At 38.3% G+C, this 27756-nt stretch overlaps 1 protein-coding gene across 1 annotated transcript in view; it reads left to right on the forward strand.

The window, feature by feature from the left end:
• ABI3BP (ABI family member 3 binding protein) overlaps positions 1-27756 on the forward strand; it is a 166213-nt gene that overhangs the window by 76448 nt on the left and 62009 nt on the right. The window contains 19 exon segments of the mRNA XM_055702821.1: positions 71-139; positions 1434-1499; positions 1881-1946; positions 3597-3671; positions 5297-5353; positions 6776-6850; positions 8613-8678; positions 9208-9282; positions 14146-14211; positions 14638-14700; positions 15744-15809; positions 16191-16256; positions 17932-18021; positions 19045-19119; positions 20029-20103; positions 20953-21027; positions 21578-21652; positions 22904-22969; positions 24195-24275. Of these exon segments, the coding sequence (XP_055558796.1) occupies positions 71-139; positions 1434-1499; positions 1881-1946; positions 3597-3671; positions 5297-5353; positions 6776-6850; positions 8613-8678; positions 9208-9282; positions 14146-14211; positions 14638-14700; positions 15744-15809; positions 16191-16256; positions 17932-18021; positions 19045-19119; positions 20029-20103; positions 20953-21027; positions 21578-21652; positions 22904-22969; positions 24195-24275 (1347 nt within the window).

Here is a 27756-nt window from a genome sequence, read left to right on the forward strand (position 1 = left end):
GTCCTGTGCTACCCATAGTTGCTCTGAGGCAATTAAGCCTTTTAACGCATGATTATCTTTTTGGATTTAGGTGAAAGGAAACCTCTTTCTTCAAGATCCACAACATCTGGCATGCCAGAAATGCCACTAACCTCAGCTGGTAATGATTTCTCTCTTCATTGTAGCTCTCCTGACATCTAGGCAGTCTCTCAAAAGACACGGCAATGCTTTGCTAAATGGAGGAGGGTTTCTGACTTGCTCTGTATAAAAGTGTAACTGGAGAGAGTTGTATCTGCTGCAACGTTTGAGAAATTTGGAATGAAATGTTGGAATGATAAGATAAATTTTTCTTATGTTTGTGAACGATTAGCTAGATTGTCCTACGGGGTTGTCATCCAGGTTTTCTTGTGTAGGATTGTTTACATATGAAGGCTTGCTATTTGGAATGGTTAAATAACTTCTAACATGTCAAATTTGGTCCTTTTGCACATTGGATGCAAAAGTTTTTTCATGTGTGGAAAAAGATTTAGCTGCTGTTCACCATGGGAAAATGCCAGATACTAATTTGGTTAGTGAGTCATTGAATGTTACTAGAAAAGGTTCATGTGGAAGGGACCTTAACAAAATAATTTCAGTTTCCAAAGGTTGGGAATATCCGAAAATCCCACAGAAATCTCTAGAAACCATTACCTTATTGCCACCAACTTTATCTTTGTGCATGGTTGAAAACTGTCACCAACAATCTTGTCTCCCTTACATTCAGAGTCAAGCGAAGATGTGCAGTGCAAATGACTAAACACAAACTAGGTTTTTCACTGCTTTATGTATTAGATTGTGGATTTTCTCTGTGCAAAATTGGGACAAGAGTATGAGGAAGTCACTTTAATCAAGTTCCTTGTTCTTTAGTGTACAGTGGCATGATGGACTGTAGAAGTGTAAGCACTTGAAAGATGTGGTAGGATTCTGCAGAAAAATTGCCTTTTGTCACTTGTTTGCAGGCACTTTCCTGCAGAGTCACTGAGCTTTATTAGTGCCAAGGACTGAGATTTCTGACCCATAGAATGAAAGACTTCATTGATTCGAGGGAAAACTGAGGTCAGAGTTGATCTCTGAATACAAAGGTGTGCCTCTTGGCTCCCATGTTCAGTTTGCAACAACTGCTTTTGGGGCATCTTTCAAGGAAATGTAAGGAGTGTTTTGGTGAAGTAGACATATAGCCATTTTTCTGCTGATGGAGAGGCATTTAGCTACTGAATTTCTAAGAATATTGTGTTAGTTTCAACCACGGCAAGAGAGTTGGCTGCCGATTTGATCGCTGAGTCAGGAGCTATTGCCAGGAGCAGGGGTGTGTTGCCCTAAATGCAGAGTTTTGGGGTGTTGTGAATCAGTGATGCTTGTGCTGCTGCGGCGAGACCGTGAGGGCATCTCAAGGTTATTTCCGTGTGTGTCTGTAGCAGCCCAGAGACTGGACCTGGAATCCGCCTCCCCTGCTTCACCGGGAACCACAAGGACTGTGATGGGTAAATAGCCAGTGATCCCCTTCCTATGCTGATGGCTTTGGCAACGCTTTTCTCTGCAGCCATGAGCCTGTTCAGACGTTTTTGGTGTCCTCAAAGGTGATCCACACCGCAGCTGGTCCCTTTCAGCTCGTTGTCAGGAATTGCTCCATCTGCAAGCTTTCTGCTGCCTTTTTTGGGGTTCCACTTCTAGGTGTCCTCTGTTACCTTGGGCTGCCTATGCCAGCTGCGAGGTAGTGTCATGCTGCTATGGGGGTGATGCTGTGGCGTGGAAGCCTGCCCCAAGCAGGGCCGCGTCTCCTTGTTTGTAGCTCTCTCTTGATGCAAGTCATGCAACAATAGCCCCTCTGAGGACCTGAAGGTGGGTTTTGTGTTTGATCTTAGCTACTCGAAGACCAAGGCTGAAGTCCACCACTCCTTCCTCACTGGCAACCCAGAAAACCCTGACGGGTAACTAGAAAAAGCCTTTCTTTTTCCATTTCCCCCTTTCTCTGTTGCTCCCCGTCACGCCTCCCACCCCAAACCACCTGGCATCCTTGTCATCTTCCATGGAGAGTATGAAGAACTGTTGGTGCAGCTTGCTTGCCAAAGCACTTGCCGCGCTTGCTCTGTGATTCTGCTGTTCGGTCCCATGCTTTTTCCATTGCTGATGGGCATTTTCTGCAGGGACTGAGGGATGGCTTGTGCAGGGGGTGCACTCTTGCACTTTGCCTTCAGCTGCCATTCCCCTGCTGCTTTGTGTTTTGGTAGCGGGTCTTCCTTTCTCTGGCACACTCAGGTACGACAGCATTCTTAGGAGGCAAATTGCATCTGGGCTGAGTGGGGCTGGCGCAGGGGGCTGGCACCGCGGTTGAGCTGCCCGCCAAAGTTCCCTGGTCGAAGGGTGCAGCCCTTGGTTGCTTCACCGCTGACTCTCAAGGTGGCTGGTTGTCATCTGCCCACACCTTTACATTGCCGTCACCTGGAAGAGGGAGTGCCCTGCTCTGCTCTACTGCTGCTTTTGAGGTCACGTTAGGGTTTTAAGAACGATGCCTCTTTTCAGCTTCTGGTGAACCTCAGCACGTTTCTTCAAAGTTCAAGCACCGGCAGCCTTTGGTGCTTGGCCGTGCTGCCGACCTGATCTGGTAAAGCTGTTTCTTGCAGATCCGGTAACATTGCAAGATGGGAATTGTCCCAAGATATGCTGAGCTTTTAGCTGAACTGTTATTTTTCTTGGGCCTAGACTGGGGTGAAGTGCAAGCGTAGAGATGGCATGGCCGTACGTGAAAGGCTGTGTTTGCTTATGGCATTGGATATGGCCCGTGACGACAATGGGTGGCGATGCTCGTGGCGATAGCGTCTTGCACACTGGGAGGTGTACAAGACCAGTTCTGCAGCCTGGGAGTATTTTTTGGCCCATGAGGTATCAAAAGCTTTATGTGAACAGGCTGGCAAACCCACAGACGTGAAGCTGAGTGCGAGTTGAAGTGTAATGAACCTTATTAAGTGTCTTGGAGTGTTATTGCACTTCTCTCTGTAGCAGTCTTGCTTTCATATCAGCTATGTCATGCACTTCAGAGGGAAATTACATTTCTTGCCTTGCAGTATTTAAAGGACTTTTGTTAGCTTTCTTGTTTTTACAGTGGAGAAATCAGGTATTTGTAATTATAACAAAACTTAAAAATTTGACTAGGGTAAGGATATTTCTTTCCCTGTCTGGTGATGTTGTCTGTTTACATTCTTATATTTTTGCTGATTTTTTTAATTAGGCTTTTTTCAGTATCATCACCTTGTGTATTTGCTTTCTGTTTGCTTCCCTTAGCCCAGTGTTCTTGTGCTTTTTCAGCCTTACATTCCTATTAAACTTGTGGGAATTTTTTTTCCATTCTAGTTGCGATGTTCCATTTCATTTTTTCATCATATCTATGTGGGTTTGCACATCTTTGCATATTAACCTTTCTCTTTTTAAAATTTTGCTTGTTTTGCAGAATATGTTTTTATGGTTTTTTTTTCAGTTCTTTATTATTCACACACCAAAACATCAAGTCCATGGTTGCAGATGATGCCGAGGTGTGATGGCTCATGTATTTTGTTAATAATAAGCCACAATTTTTTTTCCAGCCTCAAATGACTTTCTACATGTTACTTCTACTCCCCAAACATCTACATCTGCAAAAATGTCAGAGCGAGAGACTGGTAAATGGCATTTGTTATATTTCCCATCCTTGATCTTTCTTGATGTTTAAGTAGCACTATTCCAATGTTTGTTATTTGTCCTGGCCTTTTAATTTTGTCTACCATGGTCTTTCATTTGTTCATTAAGGCTTCATATTGTTTGTAATGCCAGGGTCCAGCAGTTCTAGCCTCAAGTGAGTGATCCTGATATGATCCGGCTATTTGAGGGTGGTATCACATTCCTGCAGGCTTGGGGCAGAGCGGCAGGGAGTGGGGAGAATTCGGCAGATGAGAGGTGAAACTGTCCAGCTTTGATGGATTTTGGTTTGTCAGTGTAACAGTTATCCCTTGGGGACAGAATGTTTTGTCTTTAGCTAGGAGGCACTTTTAAAGAGATTTGCTGGTTGAACATTTGGTTCAGCTTCGTAAAGTTGTCTCTAATAGTCAAAAGACCGCAGTGCAGTACAGCATTTTGTTATTAAAAATTATTTTTACGGTGATTTCTGCTAATAACTTACATTTATTTCTCCCCATATATTTATGGAAAACATAGTTTTGTAGGCAGAATATGTGCTTTTGTATTTCAGCATGAGATTTTACCCAGAATGTAGTCATAAAAAAAAAGAGGGTTGCTGTGGGGGTCCCATCTGTGTTTCTGTTCACACTAGGATGATTGAAGCAAGTCATATTTTATTACATTATTATATTAAATATCATTCTTTTTCTGGGGACCAACTTTAAAATTAGTTGGCTTGATTCTGCAGTATACTATGCTGAGAAAACAAAGCAAGCATGTGCAAAGCTGGCTTCTGAGTCAAAAATTAGTTTAAGCTATTCTTCATCTCTTCTTGATATGTTTACAAGTGGTGTTCAGTATTGTAAGAGCAGTGAGCATTATTCTTTTTGAATAGACTTACGTAAGTGCTATACAATGCTTGTGTGTCAAAAGATGCATGTCTTATGGCCTGATTGAAATATCTTTATTTGTAAATTGTTGAACATGCACAGATTACATGAAAACATAAGACTGTGGGTACTCCACATTTGCTAAACATACAGACACAATATTAGGAGTCTCTGGAAGGATTTGGTCCTTAATTTTAAGTGCACGGGTTCAAAAGTGCTAAGTGGTATGAACTGAAAAGTGCTTTGAGAATAGTAAGGCTATATTTCCTTGGTCAGGATGTTTAAAGTAGAATAAAAGCCTCAAATAATGTAAAATTAATTCAGGTCTGTGTTTGCTACTCATTTGCGCTTTCGTACTCTTATTTTGTTGGTGTATTGGTAGAACAGGTGGCTGAGTTGCTCTGAAATCCATTTGGTTGGTTATCCACTGTGTGCAGGAATGAGTAACTGCCCAAAGTACAGAACAGGGGTGTATCAGACATTGAAGTCTTCAGTGTAAGACAGCTGTATAAGTTTTTGGTTCTTTTAAGTTACACGTTCCAGCTCAGTGCTGATAATTTTTTCAATTTTATGATTCTAAAACTTATAAATGGACAGCTTCTTGTATTTGTTGCTGTATTGGTTAAGTGCAGCTTAGTAAACATAGCTACAGACAAAGTGAATTTGTTAGCAATCTATTTGTAAGAGGCAATGTGCTCTAAAATCCTAACACATGACAATGACATATTTCTCTATTACAGTACCTATTCAAGTGCCTTTCAAACCTGTTACATCTGACAGCAGTGAAGTGGAATTGGGTAAACGATCATTAACATCTTTTGTCATCTGGAGATTAGTTTAATACAACATACATACACTGTTCTTGTTTTCCTTAGTCTTAATTGTTGAACTGTGGTCAGTGTTCTACTTTCTCATTGCAGATATATTTAGAAAAGCCTTAGCTTTTATCTGTTGCAGAATTCACACTGGACACAAACATGATGCAGCTGCGTTAATACTCCGTGGGTGGTACTGACAGTTATCTTGCCTCTGTGTCAATGCAGTATTTTTGTTTCCATTTAAAGTTGCAGACTCTCTTTTATCCAAGGTCATTTCAGTCAAATCAAACCATCTTCATTAGAAGGAAAACTTTTAGCAGCTAGTGAGGTGTGACTTTACTGCTCTCTGTGACATGTTCTCTCAGAACTACCACAGCATTCTCTCTTGATGTAAAGGGTTGGGCTATTTAGATTTCTTACTGTCTTTCAATGAATCATGAGTGTTCTTAACATCAAGAGCACCTACTCTTCACTTTTTCATATATCACTGCCCATAGAAATAGAGCATGTTTCTTTCATGCCAGTTGTGTAAATTTTCTAATGGAAATGGTGGTCTTAGTGATCTGATAGAATCTGATATATATATTTTTTTTTTTGCATTTGTGTTTCATTCAAATATGGTCATAAAAACAAAAAGATGTTTTTAAGTAATTTTCTGCCAAGGCTGGTCTTTCTCAATAATCCTGTTTATATCAAAAACTTTGTGGCAGTTGTTGAGAAAATCCAATCCCTTGGCAAAATCAAATTTGTTGACTGTGTTGAGGAAAGTGTTTTGATACCACCTGTGTGAAGACTGCTTCAGTATCTCTTTTGTTAGCTTCCCAGAGACCAGATTTGATCAACATCTCTCTGATTGCGTAACCGGATGTATAGCGATAGGTAAATAGTGCATAGTTGCATTATAGTTTCCACTTCGTCGTCACTGTGCTGGACTGTGGGAAGACCAGAAGTCGTTATCTTTAAACAAAGTGACTCTCTCAGGTTCCTTGTGCCATACTTTCATGTCAACTATTTATTATTATTAGCAAGTAGAAAGTAATCTGCTCAGACTGAATATCTGAAGAACATATTTGTATATTAATGTGAGCATTTTCATGTAGGTTAAGTTTTTATTCAAAATATTCACTACCTAAGCTTTTCAAAAGGATACAAATTCTGTGACTTGAAAGTGTAATAGGTAGGGAATACCACCCTGACCCTACTCATGTTATATCCATACCATAAGAGGCTTGGTTTTTATGTCAGTCATCCTATAGCTGACTCTCAGGCCATTTACTGTCTTGATTTTTTTTTTCTTTTTCATTGTTTCCTTTTACAGAACAGCTTCTGCCAGCTAGGTACTGTGGTATTTTAGTGGCTTTGATGCCACCACAACTTTAAAAACTCAGATTCTCTTTTCAGCTTCTGATGAAACACAACCTATTTCTTCAGGATCCACAACATTTGCTATTCCAGAAATGCAATCAACAGAATCTGGTAATGACATTTCTTGAAAATGTAATTTTATTAGAGTTAGGAATTCTCACATGAAATGTACTCATACTTTTGGTTGTATTGTTAATTTACATTTCTTTACCTTGGGGTTAATATTATTAGAGGAAGAAGGTGGTGTATTGCTGCATTTGGGATAAAGACATTGAAATAGTGTGCTTTTAGGATTATCATGACACAGAATAGCAGAGTGTTACAGTTATATCTTTTTTTATATCATTTAATTACACACAAATTATCATTTTCTTGGAAGTTTTAAGAATAGAGATGACTTGGATTATCATTGTTTATTTGTACTTTAGTCAAACATAAATTTCCTCATAGGATAATTACTGATTTACATTGCTGTTTAGCCCTGCTATGATTCAGCTGTCCTGATTTTGCAAAAGCACCATATCAACAGATTCCCTGAAATCAGTGTAACCACCAGCAGCCACCAGTGGATAGTTATTCTGAAGAAATAAATAAATAAATAACAGAACTTTGTCACTCATAATACTCCATTTCTACAGTGCAGTTGCCCTAAAATCTTTTCCTTCAAAATTATGATGGCAGAAATATTTATTGTGATAAAGGGTGATTTGACAGGTTCAAGCTGAATGTGGTATTTTTTTGGTTTGGTTTTTTTACAGTAACAGTGAAAATGCCTTTGCAACCTGTTACATTTGACTTGAGTAAAGTGGAACTGGGTAAATTATTATGATGTCTTCTAAATGTTTAATATGATAATTTCTCAGCACAAATGTATTTTCTTTTACTGGCTTCTGGTTGTGAAAACTTACTCTTCAGCCTCTGTTATTTCAGGTGTTACAATAAACTCTAAAGCCTCAACAGTTCAATTTTACAGAACACGTACATAGTGTGGTCAGATTAATAATAGTCATGAGTCTGACAATTTTCCTGTCTCTCTGTGAATGAAATGCTTTCTTTCTACAGCTGAAAATTGTATACAATTTCATGCTGTTTCAGGTTGTTTGCACTGTGAATGTTCGTTAGATGGAATTTTTTTTCAACATCTAGCATACTGATGCCCCTTCCAACCTGTTACACTGTACTTCACTGATTCTGTGATACTCCTTCAGGTTGATACCACGTGCTTTTGTTATGCAGTAAACCATTCCCACATGACTTCTAAAAGTACAGGCTAGCTGGATTTAGTATGTATCCCACATTGCATCAGGTGTGTTTAGAAATTTTATCACTTAGTTTATAACTTTGATGCTTAGCACTGAGCTTTTGTGTGCAGGCAAAACAATGTTTCTCGTAGTTTGAGGTATTAATTTACTCTGTGCCTTTGCCTAAAGAGATCATCTACAGAGGTCAGAGGTCATCTACAGGCTTTTTTCCATGCCAGAGGTATATGTTTTCCAACTTGTGTGCTATATCAAAATAACATTAAGCATTTGCAGCTCCTTATTTAAAAGACTTATCTGGGACATCCGAACTAAAGCGTAGGGGAGGAGGAGTTTGCTGTGAGCTGTTGCTTTTGGATAGAATTTTAAAGCCAGATGTGGACAGCTGGCCTGGTAGTAAATGCCTCAAAATTAGTTATGTATCCAAAAAAAATGCCAAACCTCACGAGGCAAAGAATGGAGTAGGCTACCACAAATATCAGTTTGAAGTGCGTATACAAGAAATCTAGAATAAGTTTAGATCTTTTGGACCTGCTAATAAAGGGCCATAGATCACCTTATCTAAAGACTGATCTCACTCACTGTTTTAAGATTGTTTTCATATTTGATCTTAGCTACCCAGGGACCTGGCCTGAAATTCACACCTCATCCCTTCATGAAAACCGGAGGGAGCATGATGGGTAAAGAGCATATAATTCCATTAGCTTTTCCATCCCTTGCCACCACTTCCATTGGCTGCGGACAGTGCTAAGATTCAACCAAACACATTGCTTTGAAGACTACTTGATGTTAGGCTTTTTTCTCTCTTCTTCCGCTCACTCCCCTCCACCAACTCAGCCATTTCTGTATAATCAAAGCTGAAAAGTAGTTTGCCACACTGACTAAGTAAAGAGCTACAAAAAGAACTCTGCTAGCATATGTTGCCTTCAATTTTTTTCCAGCAGTTGCAATTTTATTTCAAAGAATAGGTACTTAAACAAAAAGATCAGTGAGAAGAATTCTACCTAGCATGAGATACCAGAATTGACCCGACTTGATTTCACAACAGCTTCAGCGTTTGTGTTACATGAACCTCATTTCACAGCTGATCTCTAAAGCTGCTGCCATCTTGCTTATCTCCCATCGGTGTTGTCATGAACTGCCCAACAGCTGCTGTCCAAATACTGGCTCTGAAGTCAGTTCTCATTTTAACTCCCAATTTTCTTTCAGCTTTTGATGAAAAGCAGCACATTTCCTCAAGATCTGAAACACCTGGCATCCAAGAAATGCCATCATCTGTACCTGGTAATACTTGAAAACATGATTTTAAATAGAAATTCTCACAGCGACTTCATCATAGTTTTGGTATATTTTTAGTTAAGTTTAACATGAATCAGAGTAACTATAGGACTCTTACAATTAATTTGCTCTCTCAAATACCAGACTAGCTTAGCAATTTTTTTATGGTGCTCTAAAACAGTAAATACTTTCTTCTAATTTTTGCCTACATGCCTAATATATTCACAAATCTGTATTGCTGTGCTTATCATAATAGCCTTTGGCATGTCTGATTACATATGGTAGTGTTCCCTTTTTAAGTTGCAGTACTGCAGATAAGTAAGTGAAAGCTAATATAAGTTTTGTTTAAATTCCTGAATGAAACTGTTATAATGGTTGAAAGTGTTGAGTAAGTCACATAGAAATAACAGGATCAATAGCAATAAATATGTAGTCTTCAAAATAGCGGAGAATGGACCCTTAAGTTCTTTTATTTGAATATATTTAAAACAGTTATTTAAGCTAGACATTTTGCTGCCAGTAAGTACGACAGCATAGGTCCAAAGCTAACAGAAAAAAAAAGAATACTTATGCTGTATTGTTTCAGTACAGCTTTTTAAACTGAACTGCACCGTATTGTAATTAAAGAAAATATTTGCAACAAATTGATCTTGAGGTTGTGCTTCCGTAGATGTGTAGATGTGATGCTTTCAACACCCTGGAAACCTGTTATACCAGACTCCAATAAAATTAAACTGTTTGGATGATGCTATTTTCTTGACACTTAAAGTGTTTGGATTGTTAATATATAATAATCTAAAGCGTATAGTTTTCCTGTTCTTCCTTGCCTTCTTTAGGATTTTTCTACTTCCTCTGTTCAGAAAATAAGCTGTAACTTACCATACCTTACAAAATGACACTGAACAAATGCAGTTTTATCAGTGCTCAAGGCTCTGCTTCTTTTACTGTCCCTGCATGAAGAAATATTTCATTTCCTTTCAACAATGACAATTCCATCCAAAATCTATTTGAGATTGTTGCCAGAACTTGCTCGCAGTAAAAAGTGGACTAAGTGGGTATTTGACAGGAAACTTTTAGTAGCTGTCCAACTGCTTGTAATTGCAGGTTAACGGCAAAGCTTGCAGATTCCAACTAAACATTCTTAAAATCAAGAAATGGAGATGAGTTAAGTTTTATTCAGTTATTGTTCAGAGGTATTAATCAATATTTATCATTAATGCATCTTCCACACTGAGCAATAACTTACAATCAAGTGCCTTAACAGAAAGTTTCAGTAATGGCTTTCTGTATATCGATACAATAGCACATCCAAGTTCAATACTTTATTCTACATGCTTTGCCTATAAAGAAAGTTACACTGCACTCTTTTCAAACCAGAGGTGGCAATTTCCCAACACTTAAAATGTGTGGGAGAATGGAGAAGATCATGCCTGATCTAGTCTGGAATTCAACATTAACATTTCCATGCAAAGATAAGTCCCAGGTTTGAAATAGCATTAAAAATGTGTTTAAAAATGATTATAATGTTTACTTAACGTACTCTAGGCATAGGCTTCATATGCAACGGGACCATTAGCATATGCAGTTGTTTGTATTTAAAGGACTTCCTTGGCATAACCTAAGGAATTCTGGGGTTTAGTTTTAGTGGTTTTAGTGTGTGTTGGGGAAGGGAGGAAGGGGGAGAAAAGGGGGTGAATAGAAGAATCTTTCAACTAAAGGAAGGTGAGGAAGTCCAGCCACACAAGGACTGCAGTGAAATACTTGCTTACACGTTATTTTCCTTGGAGTGGGTCTCTTAGTGATCTTAATGATCTTTTCTAAAAATCTGTTGCTTAGTTGGTCACGTTAGGGTTTTTTTAGCAAATGTTTACTTTCCAAAGTTCTTCAAGCCTGTTTGAATTCCTCTTCATTCCTTGAAGACTGATTAATGACTTCACATTTATTGTACTCCACAGAGCTACATGACCCAAAACACTAATGTGGTTATTTAGGTAATGAACAATGCTTTCAATCTGGACTTCCTTTTTTCCTTTAAAACCACAGTACTATCACTTGTGCAGAGACTGCCTATTTCAAGATGACTTTCATATCTGATTTAGCTACACAGGGGGCTAGTCCTCAGGTGTACATCTCATCCCTTTTGGAAGCTAAACGAACAGTGATGTAGAGGCAGTGAGGGATTCCATTTTAGTTTTCATCACATTGCCACCTACTTCCTTTTTGCTGCTGCAAACGTGTTTGCTTCTAAGTCTAAATGGCAAGCCTGTTAAAGAGTTGTGTCAGTCACTTCTTGATCAGCAGCTAGAAAGCATTTTTGGTACAAAGTACTAAAGGACCAGTCTTTTGTAGCAAATTGTGACAATTTCATTTTCTTGTTGGTGTAATTTAAATTCCATGAAATGTAAGGGAAGATTCTTAGGAGTTCTGTCTAACATCAGATATTGGATCCTGTTGCTACACTATTGGGCTGCATATCTTTCTCCTTATTCACGTGATACAGAGAGGACTTTTAAGTGTTCAGTATCTTGCTTGTGTTTGCAGTTACTTGTGCTGGGTAGTGTGTTGTGCTACCCAGCAGTGAGATTCCTCAGCATTTAAAATCCAGATTTTCTTCTGAGCTCTTAGTGCAACACCAGTAGTTTCACGATTCATTTCTAAAGCACCTGGAGTCCCAGAAATACCACCAGTCCAATCTGGTAATGGCATTTCTTGCAAACTGAGGGTTCTTGACAGTGAGGAATTATCAGAGGAGTTCCCAGTGTGCTTCTGATGAAATGTTGGGTTAGTTTTCTTTACTTTGGAGATAAGGACAACTGCAAGATAAAAATTCTGCATCAGGTACTATTTTTGTTTAAGGCAGTGTATATAATGTTTACAATGCTGGATTATGGCTTTTTTTTTTTCATTCATAGTTCACTTTTGCAATACTAATTGGTACTATTATCCATAATTGCCACTGACCAATTGTATATTACTTAATATAATAGAATTTTACAGTATAATGTCCTGGGTACTTCTGTGCCTGTGAGGCTCATAAATAAACCTGAACTTCTCTGTTATATGCAGAGTGTCCTGATACAGATAACTACTATATTACTTCAAGTTATACTTCTTTTTATTTTGTATTTACTTTGTTATTACTATAGTGAAGTTTTGTGGTTATTGGTATTTAAGGCATCTTTCTTGTCAGAACTCTTTAAGCTGTGCTGTAGTGACAAAATTCTAATTAGGGAGATGAATGATAGCACAGTGGGCATTGCAGACCCAAGTCCAGTTTATTTTTTAAATAGCTCAAGAGCTGGTAGTCCAGATATGTCTAGGAGAAAAAGAAATATATGTTTATCTGGGGACCAAACAAAGGTTTGTTGGTCTTCTGCATGTATCCTAAAGAAACAAGCCAGTTACTTTACTATTTTTTCTTCCTCTATAGGACAAATCTAATGCTGAACACTGGAACTCTCCTTTTCTTCTTTTGGTATACTCTGAACCTTGTCTTCTACTGCAGACCTCTATAGATATCTGCAAATGTTCTATAGTATTCCCCTGTACACTAACAAGCAGGTACTCTGTTTTATATTTGCCATCTTCACTGCTGTATTTAGAAGTTCTTCAACTCAGTGATAGTAAAGCTCCAAACATATTTGTGGAACTCTTGTTATTCCCATTTTTCAGCAAACGAAATGAAAATGGAGAGGATGGTAAATAGCCCAGAGCCACAAAGTAGAATGTATTCAAATGGATCCTTGAAAGTGAGAAATTTCTGAAACCTTCAATCCATTCCCTTGTCAGTCAAGTCTACAAACTTGTATTGCATTGTTGAAGGATTTTGTTTGCTTAGACTGGAGAAGTCTAACAGTTATTTCAGAATGAGAATTCTGTTTCAAATTTTCTCTTTGGTCCATCAAATTTGTGCTTTTTCCACTTTTCCTGTAAGGTGTTCTTGCAAGTGTGATGGCAGTTTCAAAATTCTGTTCATTTTCTGAGGTACCTACAATTAGATGTATCTTCTACTTGAGTTAAAAATTTGCTTTATGCTTCTTTCTTCCCAATAACATTCTTATACAAGTAAAGGGATTTTTATCACAATCTTTGCATTTCACTGTTGTTTGCATATCTGTTCACTAATTCCTGGAACATGAATGTGACTCTTCTTTTAGCCCATCCTTTTCTAACTGTGGATATGCGATTCTGTCTGTTTGAAGTATTTCATACCTCTTCAGAATGAAAACTTACTCCTGTAAATCAAGGAAATGCTGTTCCATTAGAGGTTCTTAAAGATTTTGTTTAAGAAATCACAAGTTTTTCTTCTAGTATTTGGCTCATATCTTGATGGAAGTTCTAATTAAGTTCACCTGTATGCATTTTTCTGCAGAGAAGCTATTCTTTCCTTTTTTTCCAGACATATATTTTAGCCCCAAAGTTCAAATTTTTAAGTGTGGTGAAGAATATAGTAATTAGAGCTAGTTAATTGTTTTTCAGATTAAATATAAGGTGGTAATTTCCAAAAGTTGACAGTATCTTTGAAGGCTGAAGTTCTGCCTACACATTCATTGACTAGTTCTCAATTTATGGTTTGAAAATATTGGTTTGATGCTAGAAAATGGGGCTTGGGAATCTGTCATTTACTGCAGTTAAAAGGCAGCTTTAGAACATCACGAATGCCATTATTGTCTCCTAGGAGCAGTGTTCGGTTTCTTTTGATAATACAAAGTGACAAAAAATTGATGTATGATTTATTTGCTAGGAAAAGTGTATCTAAGAAACCACAATTTAAATGCTGATTTATTTGGATGTGATTAAAGTGATGCGTTCATATGCATTAGAGAGAGTGCCGTAACATCTCAAGATAGTTTCCATCTCTGATCTTAGCTCTCCCAAGACCAGTTCTGGGACCCACATCTTTTCCTTCTCTGGAAACCATGAGGACAGTGATGGGTAAACAATGATTCCATCATATTTTATATCATTATGGCAAAACTTAAATAAGAAAATAAAATTTAGTCAAAACCTTTTGATTCTTTTTTTCCTGTTAATGGCAATGCCAGATGTGTTAGTGAGGTGGTCAGTCATTTATATAAATGATAACAAGGAGATACTTAATTGTTAAACTTCTTAATCCCTCGTTGCAATTTTCCACTCTGTAGGACTAGTTCACTAAAAGGTTAACTGTTTCTATTCAGCACAACTCAAGTAGGCCACCCTGATTTGAAAACGTGATAATACTGTAATGAATGCAAATATTTATATCAAAAAGCTGAATGTAATATGGGCTTCATTCATTTAAAAGCCTGTACTGACATTGCTTTGAAAAAAACCTCTTCATCTGTAATATCTGAAGGCAGTTTTCTGGTTTTGTCTTAGTTACTCAGAGACCAAAGCTGAAATCTACTTCTCCTTACCTTGCAAGCCAACGCACAGTGGAGGGTAAATATGATGTTTTCTTTTTTTTTTTTTTCTTTTCCCCTGGCATCACTTGACATAATTTTCATCTGCTTTGAGCAATACCTATGTTTGTTAATGCATTTTGGCTTGCGAAAACACTTGCCATACTAATGACATGATTCTGGCATTTGAGCCTATGCTTTTTTCCATCACTTGAAAAATCACTTTTTGCAGGGACAGCTGGCAAAAAGAATTTGTCACGCAATGCCTATGTGTCTCTAGATGTGGGTTTTATTTTGAAAATTCTAGAATGAAATATTCCAATATGACAGAAACATAATTTTACTTCTTAGTAAAAATGCTGTGGTATAGAGGTCTCATATATGCCTTACAGGACATCAATGCGTTTTTCCCCTTTTGTTAAGCACTTATGTTCAAACTTAATGAATAGGCATGTGCTTATTGGCTTAGAGACTAACCTAAAGGAGGAATGGGAATTTTCAGATGTCATGGGGAATGGTGAGGCATTCTGTAGTTGGTTCTTTGCAAAAATAAGAGTAGTAACAACAATAAGAAAATAGCTTTTTGCAAAAAAATTATTGAACTTCTAAAAAGACTTGGAGTTATGACTGAATACCAATATGGTAATGTGCGATTTATTCCTTAATTCTGGAAAAAGGACCTATTTAGTATTTGTAGTTGCTTGCATGAGATGTAACCACCACCTGTCATCTTGAATTCTGAATACAAAGGTGTGCCTCTTGGCTCCCATGTTCAGTTTGCAACAACTGCTTTTGGGGCATCTTTCAAGGAAATGTAAGGAGTGTTTTGGTGAAGTAGACATATAGCCATTTTTCTGCTGATGGAGAGGCATTTAGCTACTGAATTTCTAAGAATATTGTGTTAGTTTCAACCACGGCAAGAGAGTTGGCTGCCGATTTGATCGCTGAGTCAGGAGCTATTGCCAGGAGCAGGGGTGTGTTGCCCTAAATGCAGAGTTTTGGGGTGTTGTGAATCAGTGATGCTTGTGCTGCTGCGGCGAGACCGTGAGGGCATCTCAAGGTTATTTCCGTGTGTGTCTGTAGCAGCCCAGAGACTGGACCTGGAATCCGCCTCCCCTGCTTCACCGGGAACCACAAGGACTGTGATGGGTAAATAGCCAGTGATCCCCTTCCTATGCTGATGGCTTTGGCAACGCTTTTCTCTGCAGCCATGAGCCTGTTCAGACGTTTTTGGTGTCCTCAAAGGTGATCCACACCGCAGCTGGTCCCTTTCAGCTCGTTGTCAGGAATTGCTCCATCTGCAAGCTTTCTGCTGCCTTTTTTGGGGTTCCACTTCTAGGTGTCCTCTGTTACCTTGGGCTGCCTATGCCAGCTGCGAGGTAGTGTCATGCTGCTATGGGGGTGATGCTGTGGCGTGGAAGCCTGCCCCAAGCAGGGCCGCGTCTCCTTGTTTGTAGCTCTCTCTTGATGCAAGTCATGCAACAATAGCCCCTCTGAGGACCTGAAGGTGGGTTTTGTGTTTGATCTTAGCTACTCGAAGACCAAGGCTGAAGTCCACCACTCCTTCCTCACTGGCAACCCAGAAAACCCTGACGGGTAACTAGAAAAAGCCTTTCTTTTTCCATTTCCCCCTTTCTCTGTTGCTCCCCGTCACGCCTCCCACCCCAAACCACCTGGCATCCTTGTCATCTTCCATGGAGAGTATGAAGAACTGTTGGTGCAGCTTGCTTGCCAAAGCACTTGCCGCGCTTGCTCTGTGATTCTGCTGTTCGGTCCCATGCTTTTTCCATTGCTGATGGGCATTTTCTGCAGGGACTGAGGGATGGCTTGTGCAGGGGGTGCACTCTTGCACTTTGCCTTCAGCTGCCATTCCCCTGCTGCTTTGTGTTTTGGTAGCGGGTCTTCCTTTCTCTGGCACACTCAGGTACGACAGCATTCTTAGGAGGCAAATTGCATCTGGGCTGAGTGGGGCTGGCGCAGGGGGCTGGCACCGCGGTTGAGCTGCCCGCCAAAGTTCCCTGGTCGAAGGGTGCAGCCCTTGGTTGCTTCACCGCTGACTCTCAAGGTGGCTGGTTGTCATCTGCCCACACCTTTACATTGCCGTCACCTGGAAGAGGGAGTGCCCTGCTCTGCTCTACTGCTGCTTTTGAGGTCACGTTAGGGTTTTAAGAACGATGCCTCTTTTCAGCTTCTGGTGAACCTCAGCACGTTTCTTCAAAGTTCAAGCACCGGCAGCCTTTGGTGCTTGGCCGTGCTGCCGACCTGATCTGGTAAAGCTGTTTCTTGCAGATCCGGTAACATTGCAAGATGGGAATTGTCCCAAGATATGCTGAGCTTTTAGCTGAACTGTTATTTTTCTTGGGCCTAGACTGGGGTGAAGTGCAAGCGTAGAGATGGCATGGCCGTACGTGAAAGGCTGTGTTTGCTTATGGCATTGGATATGGCCCGTGACGACAATGGGTGGCGATGCTCGTGGCGATAGCGTCTTGCACACTGGGAGGTGTACAAGACCAGTTCTGCAGCCTGGGAGTATTTTTTGGCCCATGAGGTATCAAAAGCTTTATGTGAACAGGCTGGCAAACCCACAGACGTGAAGCTGAGTGCGAGTTGAAGTGTAATGACCATATTGACATATCCTTCCCATTGAGATGCAGTTGAATCGTAGGTTACCAGACGGGCTGGCCGTGTTTCTTGGTGTCTCAGTCTAAGAGGTTGAAACTTAATTCTGAAATGTGTTTTTATGGCACTGGAGAAATCTTGTATTTTTGTCAACTGTGTGTCATGTAGTTCTGCGTCTTCTCCAATAATGCTGTAATTCTTGCCTATATTAATCTATTTGCGGTCCTTCTACCTTCTCTTTTGCAAGAAAATGCTTTCTGTGTATCAGGTACTGTACATCTCTCCTCTGTTACCTGTATTTCAAATAGTGTTTTCAAACCAAGTTTTTGTATGTCACGTCTTGTCCTGCAAGACATAAGCAAGTCTTTCTTTGCCTTTCACCTCTTTTTTTTTTTGTTAATTTTTATGTTCTTATTTTTCCATCATATTGTCAGATGTCTTTGAATATTTCTTCGTATTTCTTGCAAGAGCTTCTTCATCATTTGCATCACTAGTGGATCTTCACACATTTACAGTAGAAAATCCATTCTATGTGCGTTTGAGACCTTTTCCTCTCTGAAGCCCATAGTTCCTTAGTAATAGGTTGAAACCTGTTCAGTCTATAGGTTCAGATGATGCCAAAAAGAATTTTTTGTTTTGTTTTGTTTTTCAGCTTCACTGGACTCTCATCATATTACTTTCCTGTCCCAAACATCTGCATCTGCAGAAATATCAAAAATAGAGGCTTAGGTTTTGGTTATGGGTCAAGGTTGTTACAGTTACAGGTTGTTTCCTCTGCTTGCTGCTGTCTGAAATGGGCTTTTGTCTGCAGTGTTTGGTATTTAGGCTCATACAACGACACAATGTTATGCTGTGGTAGAGGATCAAATAGAAAAACCACAAGAATTGGTATTGGTTTGGTAGTTTAGAACTATTAGATATGAGGATCACTAGCTAGATGGAGTCAGTGTCAGTTGCAAAGAGGTATGTATTCTTTGGGACATTTTACCCTAGGCAATGTTTTGTTCGTCATGCCATACGTGTTATTTTGCAGTTTTCTTGATTACTAAGCATTTTTTTAACTTATATTATCATTTCTGCTTGGAACTTTTCTTACCGAGGGATCATAGATGTTGAAGATTAAATTTGTATTCATATCAGAGGTATAAATATGCAAGAGATGAGAAGGAAAATGATCCTAAATCTGCCAGTCAATATTTCAACAGTATTTTTTTGAATTTTCTGCCTCATCTTCAGGCTCTTCAGTATGTCATAATGATTGTGTTAACTTATGTCAGTTATATAAACTATCAAAATTTAATTTAAATTACAAACTGCATGATGTGTAGTATATTAAAACCTATAACTCAAAATACTGTCATCTGTAAAACCAAAACAAGCAAAGTGTTGGCAGTAGTAATACCTCTTTGCAGAAATTCATATTAGCATATGTTTTAAGTATGTAGGTCTCTTACTACAGGTGCAGGTGAAGTGAAAGGCACAGGGGGTTTGATGCTGCATGTGCGCAGCTCAATTGAATGCTGTTGATAAGTCTGCTTTTAGGGGGACCACAGGTTCTGCCAGGGTGTCTCAGGCATGTGTGACTTGTTCAAAACTGTGAGGTTTTGTTCATTTCAAGTTGGAAATCTCGTGATGTTGTATTATAGTGATATTGGCATCTTGCAAAGCAGTATAAAGCAATCTTAATTTTTCTGATATCCACGCACCCCCACCCCCATTTCTGCACCAATATGAATCTCTCAGGGTTATTTACGTTTTTCTGCAGTTGCAAGTTCAGCTGACCTGGAAAAATCTATGCCTCCACTTTCCAGAACACCTCATGTGCTAACAACAACTATGGGTAACAGCAATGCATTGGTTTTTCAGCTAAACCACTTTAGGTGTTTTGAAAGCAATTTTGGAAATGCTTTTCATCCCAGATACTTTGTTCATCTGCCATACGTGTCTTCTGCTTGAGTCATGATTGTCAGCATAGGCAGACAAAGTACCCTTTTTTACATGACAGTTTGTGCTTACTACTGAGAAACTCACCTGAGCATGTTTGTATTCTTACGTTTGTCTCTCAAAAAGCTACTAGGGCTATTTGGAGGTATAAAATGAGGTAATCTTAGTTTAATAATAATAGTAATAACAATAATGCATAAAGCTTAATAAGAGTCTTAAAATTTCTTGTTTTTTTCTTTCAAGCTTAACTGTTCTGCTCTCAGAGGGATACAGACATTTATATAGTCTATATTGTTTATACCAGCATAGGAATCTTTTTCTTATTTCTTGCTGTTCAGTGATATTTTTTTTAATTTATTTTAACCTTGTTTTATATGTGTACATATTTAAGAATTAAGATAGTCTTTCTTACAGAAATATGTTTGCAGTATTTTTTAGGGTTTTTAGATTATATTTTTTCTCCTTTTTTGGAGTGCTTTATGCTCACAACCATGGTGTTAGAAGTTCTTTTATCTTTTTATTTTCGGGGTTGCTTCAAACTACATAGACCGTGCTATCTAAAGTAATAATAGCTTTTGTTGGCCAACACTTTAGTTTTAGTTGTCATTTTAAGCACTGGCTTCATCTCCCACTCTAAACCAGCACTGCTCCGTTGTCAAGGTAAGGCATGCTTATTGTGGGTGGACCTCTGCATTGCAAATTAGGTATGTTATAACCTATAACATTTTTTCTTTGTTCTTATAAAACCAAAAAAGTTTTGTGTAGAATTAATAATTATAGATACTATGACTTCTTTTCTCTGTAGCTTTCAGTGGTATTCAGCCTGTTCTTTCAAGCCCTGTGACACCTAGTAAGCCTGAAATAGCAGATGCTGTACCAGGTACAATAATCTACCTAGATCTTAATTCAGGAGCCTAAACCACACTCTAAAACTCACTGAAATGTGTACACTGTTAATCTTTGCTTTCTGTGCACATTTGGATTGGAGCCTAACACCTGAATTTTGAATTTAGATGTTAATGGTTGAAATTGGTGCTTTCTCACACTTCCACTGCATATGGCAACTCATAGTCAGGTGACTCTCCTTCAGTATTTTGAAAAATGTGCCACACAGATAATGGAGAAAACAGTATTTATTGTCAAGTAGTGCTGTTGAAAACACTGTGATGTATGCTGAAAGCTGCTTTCTGCTGCTGTAGCTTTGTTTAATATATTAAGGGGAGTGTATCCTTAACAGCATGAAGTTGGTTAACAGTTATAGACACTCAGCGCTTTTGGACTAAAGCTGTAGTTGGATCAGTTGTCAGCTTTCTACTCCAAATTTCTTATGGTTTTAATGTCTGACTATTTGGTTGTTCAACATGACCTCTTTGTTAAATCCCTACATTTTACACCATACCTTCTCCCTTAAGTAGTGGACCAAATTTTCAAATGCTCAACTTAAAATCTTACCTCACAGTCGTTGAGATCCAGACCAGTTGCAGTGAAGGCAGGAGAAAATGAACACTGAGAATTTCTGCCCATTACAAACACCATGATTTATAGTCACTGAAGCTCTGTGCAGTTCAAAAGATTGAATTTCTGTCTAATGCATACTAAACTGATAAGTGTCCAAGCATTAGTAAAGTATTTGTTCTTGTAAAAACAAATTTGGTTTTGCTTATGAAGGAAGAGTTTCTTCCATTAGGTCCTTGCTCTCTTATGACTGTGTCACCATTCCTTCCAACAGCAAGAAGTGAATCCATTGTGGAATCTTTTACAACTAAAACTACTCGTCCTTTTCAATGGCCAAGGGTAACATTAGGTAATGTTGTTTTCAACCAGTGAAAAACTCTGTGTTTGTTTTGAGCTCTTCATCACATATCAATTCATTTCTTCTAGCATATCATTTCACACGCATAATCATTTTTTTTCCTGGTTATAGAGTCTTGTTCTTCCATTGTCATTAGACTGATTCTTCTTGATATATCTCTGTATGAGAACATAGTTCAGAATGGTTTTACTGTCCTCAGAGAAGTAAAACTTGCCACCTGCATGAAAAACACCATCATCCTTTTGTTAGTGTTCTGTCTCTCTCTTTTACTCTCATGCACACGCATGTGCTATCTTACTCTCTGATATGAAGAGCTTTCATACTGGACGTTTTAATTGTTTTGGAGACATAAAATCTATTTCTGATCAATGCACAGCATTTCAATATAATCACCATTCCACACTTTAAACTGATTTCACCAGATAGCTTTGGCATTTCATACTAAGTTGTCTTTTCTTCATTATAAATTTGTGACATCACTGATTGTTGTGGGAAACCCTTGTTAAGCTTTTTTGATTGCAAACTGAGCTCTTTCTTTCAGCTCCAAAAGAAATACCAATTATTCCTTCTAAACTGAAACCGTCTGCTACCCCAGAAGTACAGCATGCGAAACCGGGTAATTGTGCACACCATTTTTATAAGCTGGTATGCAGAGAGAGATGTTCACTAAAAGCAAAACTTGCTAAAGAGGACAGGAGCTATGCAATACATAAGTGTCTTGACTAACTCATCGTTCTAAAATCGGACATTTGATGTTGCCTAACAAAAGGAATAAGAGTTAAGCACATCAGTTTCATGCGTTTGGGTCCAGTGATAAAAATATAAACTAGTTCTGTAACCTTTTTGAAGGACTGGAAAGGAAAAAACCTTCTTCTAGATGGCACAGGTTTGGTTTTTTTCTATCACTTACATAAACAATATATATGATTATTATTTCTATAATTTCCTTTGCCAGTCTCCATCTCCCACTTTCACACAAATGTACTATGGCAAAGGTGACATCTTTGCTAGCCACAATAGTTTGTTGATTCAAAGTAAATTGCTACTTGTGTGATCAGTAAGTCTTCCTGCAGGGAGCTCAATGGAAAGGATTGCCATTTTAGTGTAAGTAGGAGAGCTTTCTCAAGGTACAAGGGGAAACTTTCATATACATGTGAAATTCATTCTTTGAGCATGGGAGCATTATCATCATGTCATGTCTTTTTTTATTTTCTGCTTTTTTGATCAAAAAATAGATGTCTGAACTCATTTTCTTCTGATTTTGGATTAAGGGAGATGTATTTGTCTCCTTTAGTGATTTGGGTACTGGACCAATAAATATTATGGTGTGCATTACTAGAGCACTAAAATGTTTCTGTTCTCGTATCTTATAGCAGGTCAGTAAAATACAGGAGTTGCCTTTGATGTCTTACAATTGACTACAGGCTCTGATTTAAGATTTTCAGCAACATTTTTAGGCATTTCCCCTTCAGTATAGATGCTCTGGTATTTGTTATGGACAGCAATCTTTTCTTCAGTCAGAGCCTTCATCTGTCCTTTCTCACTATTCCCCCGTAACAAAAGAAATGTAGCTGTGGATTGAATCAAATAATGGATTCAAAATGTCCTGAGAATATAAATATGGGGAAGGAGCCTTAGAAGCAAACTTCCACACATAGCCATGAGCATACAGGCTGTAGTTCTATAGGAAACAAAACTTAAAGGAGTATAGGGTGTTATGCATAAGAGTAGGACTTAGCTGCATGCTTACCTAGTCTATTTAAAATCAAACAGACCAACCTCCTGAACTACTGGAATGATACACTTTTGGCTTACTGCTGATACATCTACTGATCTATTCAATTACACCTGAATTTTTCTCTTCTAGCCCCTAAACCACCAGTTCTGGAGCCTAAAACTTCTCAGACTGTTGAACAAACAAAAGCAACGCTAGGTAATACATGTTTCTGTAGCTGTTGGTCATTCCTCTGCAGTCCAAGCAGCAGTTTGTACTCTGTTACTTTATCTCATAGCTTTTACTGTATTTAATCCATTTCTCTGAGACAGGAAAAAAGTTAGGAAATAAGCATTCAGAAACAGCTTTTTCTAAACTTGGGAGAAAAAGCAACTTGAGTTTTTTTCATACAGTTTTACTGTTTCTATAGTGTAGTAAAATTTTGGGGATCAGAATTGTCTTCCATTTTGTTGGGAGTTTTTCTACAGCAGCACCTTTACATGTAAAAATCATCAGAAAGCCACTGGAAATAAAATTGAAAGACCAAGTGCAAGGTTGGTATTTTGAATGTTAGTCCTAATTAACTCTCAGTGAAGGATTCCTGTGGCACAAGGTGAATGTGTTAATTCTACTGTTCTTTTTTGAATCCTTCTGAATGTCACTTCGGCTTGAAAAACACCTTCGGTCATTTCATATGTCTGATTCTGCTCTGTTCTTTTGGTAAATGTCATTTGCTCTTCCACTGTATCTATTGTTACGAAACTTTTTCGTAGAAAGCAGTTTCATAGCAGTGCTTTATAAACATGAACAAAATTACTGACTATACTACCTGAAACTTGCTTTCAGATTGTCAGATTAACAGTCATATTTAGCTAATTACAGTTTCAACCCATGCACATTTGTGGGGAAGAAAGTTTCTAGGATGGTTGCTCTTAATTTTTACCATTTAGATGATGCTACTTCTTTTTTATTAACAGAATTCAGTGACTACAGATATGAAGCAGTTCCCTTTTTTATTATTTATTCCTTTACAGCATTGAATTTCTTTACAGTGTTGAAAATCGAGGACGTCTTTGCATATTTGGTCTACATACGTCTATTGATAGTTTAAAATCAACCTGCATTTCAAAAGAATTAACAGAATTATTATTTTTCCACTTGCAAAAATTAATTTTCTGACTTAATGAGAGGAACATCTTGATGTGATTGTAAGCTACAATTACATATTTTAAATCTAATTACTGACTTTTCCAGGGAAGAACAAGCAGAGATTTTGCTGGGGTAGTGATGTCAAGATTTTTGACAAGGCTTCTTAGCAAATCTGATTTTGCCATTTGCGTTTGTTCCCAGTAGCCATTTGTTGCTTCATTTTGGGCTTGAAGAATGTGATTTTTATGTGATACAGTAGAAAAGATAACCTTATAATCCAGTATATTTCTTTCAGCTCCTAAAGAAGCAAAACTCATACCTTCTGCATCTAAACCTAGACCAGCTGCCAGACCCAAAAAGCCACGAACTAAACCTGGTAACTAACTTCCACAGCAAACATATTTTTTAACGTATCACTTAAGTATTATATGTTAGTTTAAATGTATTCTATGTGAAGCTCAGCATTCATTATCAGAAAAATGGACACTGAGGGGAGCTGTGCTCTATGAGAAATAATTGAACCAAAAGAATTTGAAGCAAAGCAAAAAAACTTAATTTTTATATCCCAAACCAACAAGTTGCATGGCCTGGCATTGAAGCATTTTTTTCCTGCTTTTCATTTCAAAATAACAAGTTTTCCAACTTAGTTCAGTGCAGGGTTCAGAAAATGCAAATTCTCCAGCTTTGCTGATGGTTATAGCATCGTGCCTAGAACCATAGGGTTTGTGTTGATTCAATGATCATTAATGCATATGTAGACTTACCTGAAACAGGAAATGAGTGAAATTCTGCTCTGGAATGTAGTGAAGGCCTATTTTATGATGGCAAAGGAAATTGCACCTTCACACCAGGGTTAGATTTAGTCTATGATATATGTCAAAATAAAAGGTAAGTGGCATTTTCTGGACCCGAAGAATAAGGGAATATAGTTACAAAGTTATTACTGGTGTTACATGGTTTGTAATGAAGTTAGAAAGCTTAAAATTGCATAATTGTACATTTTAAGAATATATTACTTAATCTTGGAAGAGATCAGGCAGTATTATTAAATTCTTTCCAGATTATCTGGTTTATTTTTTTGCTCATAAAAATAATTGCTGTCTGAGGCCAAATAACTCCTTGTGAAAGTTGTTAATTAAATTATAATTATGACTTGGAATTTTCTCAAAAGAGTGCACATAATTAGTCTTTCATGGTGATTACAGCTCCTACAATATTTTTAGTGTAGGTTATCCAGTATTTTATTACTAGAATTATCACATTTCTCTCTGCTGTAGATGCCAGTGTCTGAATACAGATCTGAATCCTGCATGGTTTTCGTTTGTGGTTGGGTTTCAGGGGTTTTTTTAAACAGCAGATATAAAAACAACTCATTTGGAAACTTACATAAAATTCTTTTACACCCTTGGACTGTCAAGATAAACACTATATTGATGTTATAGCTATATAACAGGGTTTTATATAACTACAAAGAAAACTACAAGATTCCGTATGTGTGTGCGTGCCTCTTGTTTGTCCTCTCCCTGTTAGTGTTTTCACTGATCCATCAGATGGAATCCTAAGAAACTTTTTTTAATCATAATTAAGCTTGTAATGATCTTGCTGTAAGTAGGTGTTTGTGAATTTGGCATTTGTTCTGATGGGACAAATGGTGATATTCTTGCTCAGGAATTATTATGTGAGGCACAAACTATACAGTGCATGGGAATAACCTGGCTTTTAGGTAGGTGGCAAGCTGGCCAAAGAGCAGGATCCCCTCTGTATTCCAGCGTCATCTGGAAATTCAGCTTAAATGAGAAACTTGTGTCATGACAGTGGTTGTCACCTTTCCTTAACAACAAATCAAAATAATGAGGAATATGTGCCGTGTTGATACTGGATCACTGACTTACTAATGACCCACTTTGGGTCAAACAGAATTCCTGGAAGTTTAATTTGACTCTCATTGTTAGTAAGACTTCTGTACTGTTTCTGGTAAAGTATTTCTCTTTTTGGAGTGGAGAATAAACTTAATTTTAAAAACTCCCAAAGTTATAAACAGTTTTCAGTGTTTCCAACCAACCAACTGTACATTCAAGTGAAAGTTTGCAGCTTCATTCTTTTTCTTGGTATTAGGTATTTTATTCTGTTGCCTGCATGAAAAAAAAGTTCTTGCTGCCAGTGTGATCATGTCCAGCCATTGCACTCACTTGTACTGTTGTTAGCATTCTCTAAACATACGAAGTTTCCTTTTTTCAGGAAAGGAAATGCTAATGAATTTTCTACTGTGCATCCAATGGCACTGCAACATTTTCTTTCCAGAAAAGTGTAAGAACAGCTCTTTATAACAAAACTCTGTTGAGCCCCTGTAGATGCATTATAAATTTGCACTCTTGTGCCTCTAGTACAGAATGCTAGTTCTTACTATTTGTAGATTTCCATAATCTCAGTACAGTACTGAAGTTAAGATAGCATAGTGTTAGATTGGTGCATACGTGTAGTTGTTCCTTTTACAGTCTTATCTCCGTTACCAGGACTGTGAGGGTCGTGGAAGCACTTCTAAACATGATCTACTGAAGCACAGTGTACCAAGGACCATGCCTTCTCGGCCCGTGGAAACTGCCTGATAACTTGGTGCATGGCTCTTCTGTCCTTCACAGCCTCAGCTTACCTGGTTGCTCAGTGCCTACAACCTAATCATCTGATAAATTGTTAATTAATTGTTAATTGTTAAATAATATTGAGAGTAACTTTTGTGTCAGTCCTCCTATACTGTCTGGGAGTTTTATTTAGATGCTATGTTTTCACAAAGGTCAGAGGAAATGAAAGGCGTTTTATTTCCTCCCAATCTTATTCTCCTCTTGTCATCATCCCAAGAAATTCATCTCCCAGCTCTACCTTTTTGTCTAGAAAATCTACATCAAATGTGAATTATACATCTATTAATGAGCTTCTTTTAAATAACCTGAAAATAAACCATTACCAGAGACTTTCAGGATTGGGAGGAGGATGACAATGTTTAATTTTGTTTGAAAAAAAACCAAAGAAATTAAAAATAAAAGACAGATTGGAGTGATTCAAGATCATCAGAAAAACAGGCTACAATGTATATATGGTCCCAGGTTAGTTCTGGAAGAATGTGCAGAGTACCTAACGTGTAGGTTAGTATGCCTGTTACTGGGTTTCCCTCTGTGGATTTAGCGCAGAGTGTAGTGCTGAGGATGGGTACGTTATGCAGTACTCGCTGCTGCCATGTGTAGAAAAAGTCTCCAGTTGTTAGATAGGTAAGAATTCCCTGCTGATCTTTGTCAGGACAGAGCAGCACTTCCAGATGCGACACTTCAGAGAACTTGGCAAAGAACAGAGATCAGACTAGTGAAGGATTTTTCCATAGTTGCTTATGTGTATTCTCATTGTTCACCTTTTGACCCCACCTAGTACCAGAGCCCTGGGAGCAGGGACTGATGGCACTGGTTGGGTTGGATTTGAGCTTTTTTTCTTTTTAAAAAGAACAGGGCTGTCACTTCATGTGAGCCACTTCATGCATTACCATTTTAAATGACTTGGCTTTAAAGGGAACTGTCCAGAGGAGAGATTTACCTACTCAGCAACTGTTAGTTTAAAGATCTGATTCCCAGACAACATAGGAAAACTTAATCGTTGCTCGTTGTCAGATTTTTTTTCCAACTTTTCAGTTCCCAATAAAGCTGCTTCTTCAAAACCTGAAGCCTTTTTGCATCCAGAATAGCCTATGACAGTGCTGGGTAATTGCTATGTCCTTTCACAAAATCACCGAAGAGATGAGGTTGGGAGGGACCTCTGGAGCTCATCTGGTCCAGCCCCCTGCTCCAGCAGGGCCACCTAGAGCCCTGCCCAGA

This window comes from Falco cherrug, chromosome 2 (assembly GCF_023634085.1).
Source record: "Falco cherrug isolate bFalChe1 chromosome 2, bFalChe1.pri, whole genome shotgun sequence".
NCBI classification, from domain to species: Eukaryota; Metazoa; Chordata; class Aves; order Falconiformes; family Falconidae; genus Falco; species Falco cherrug.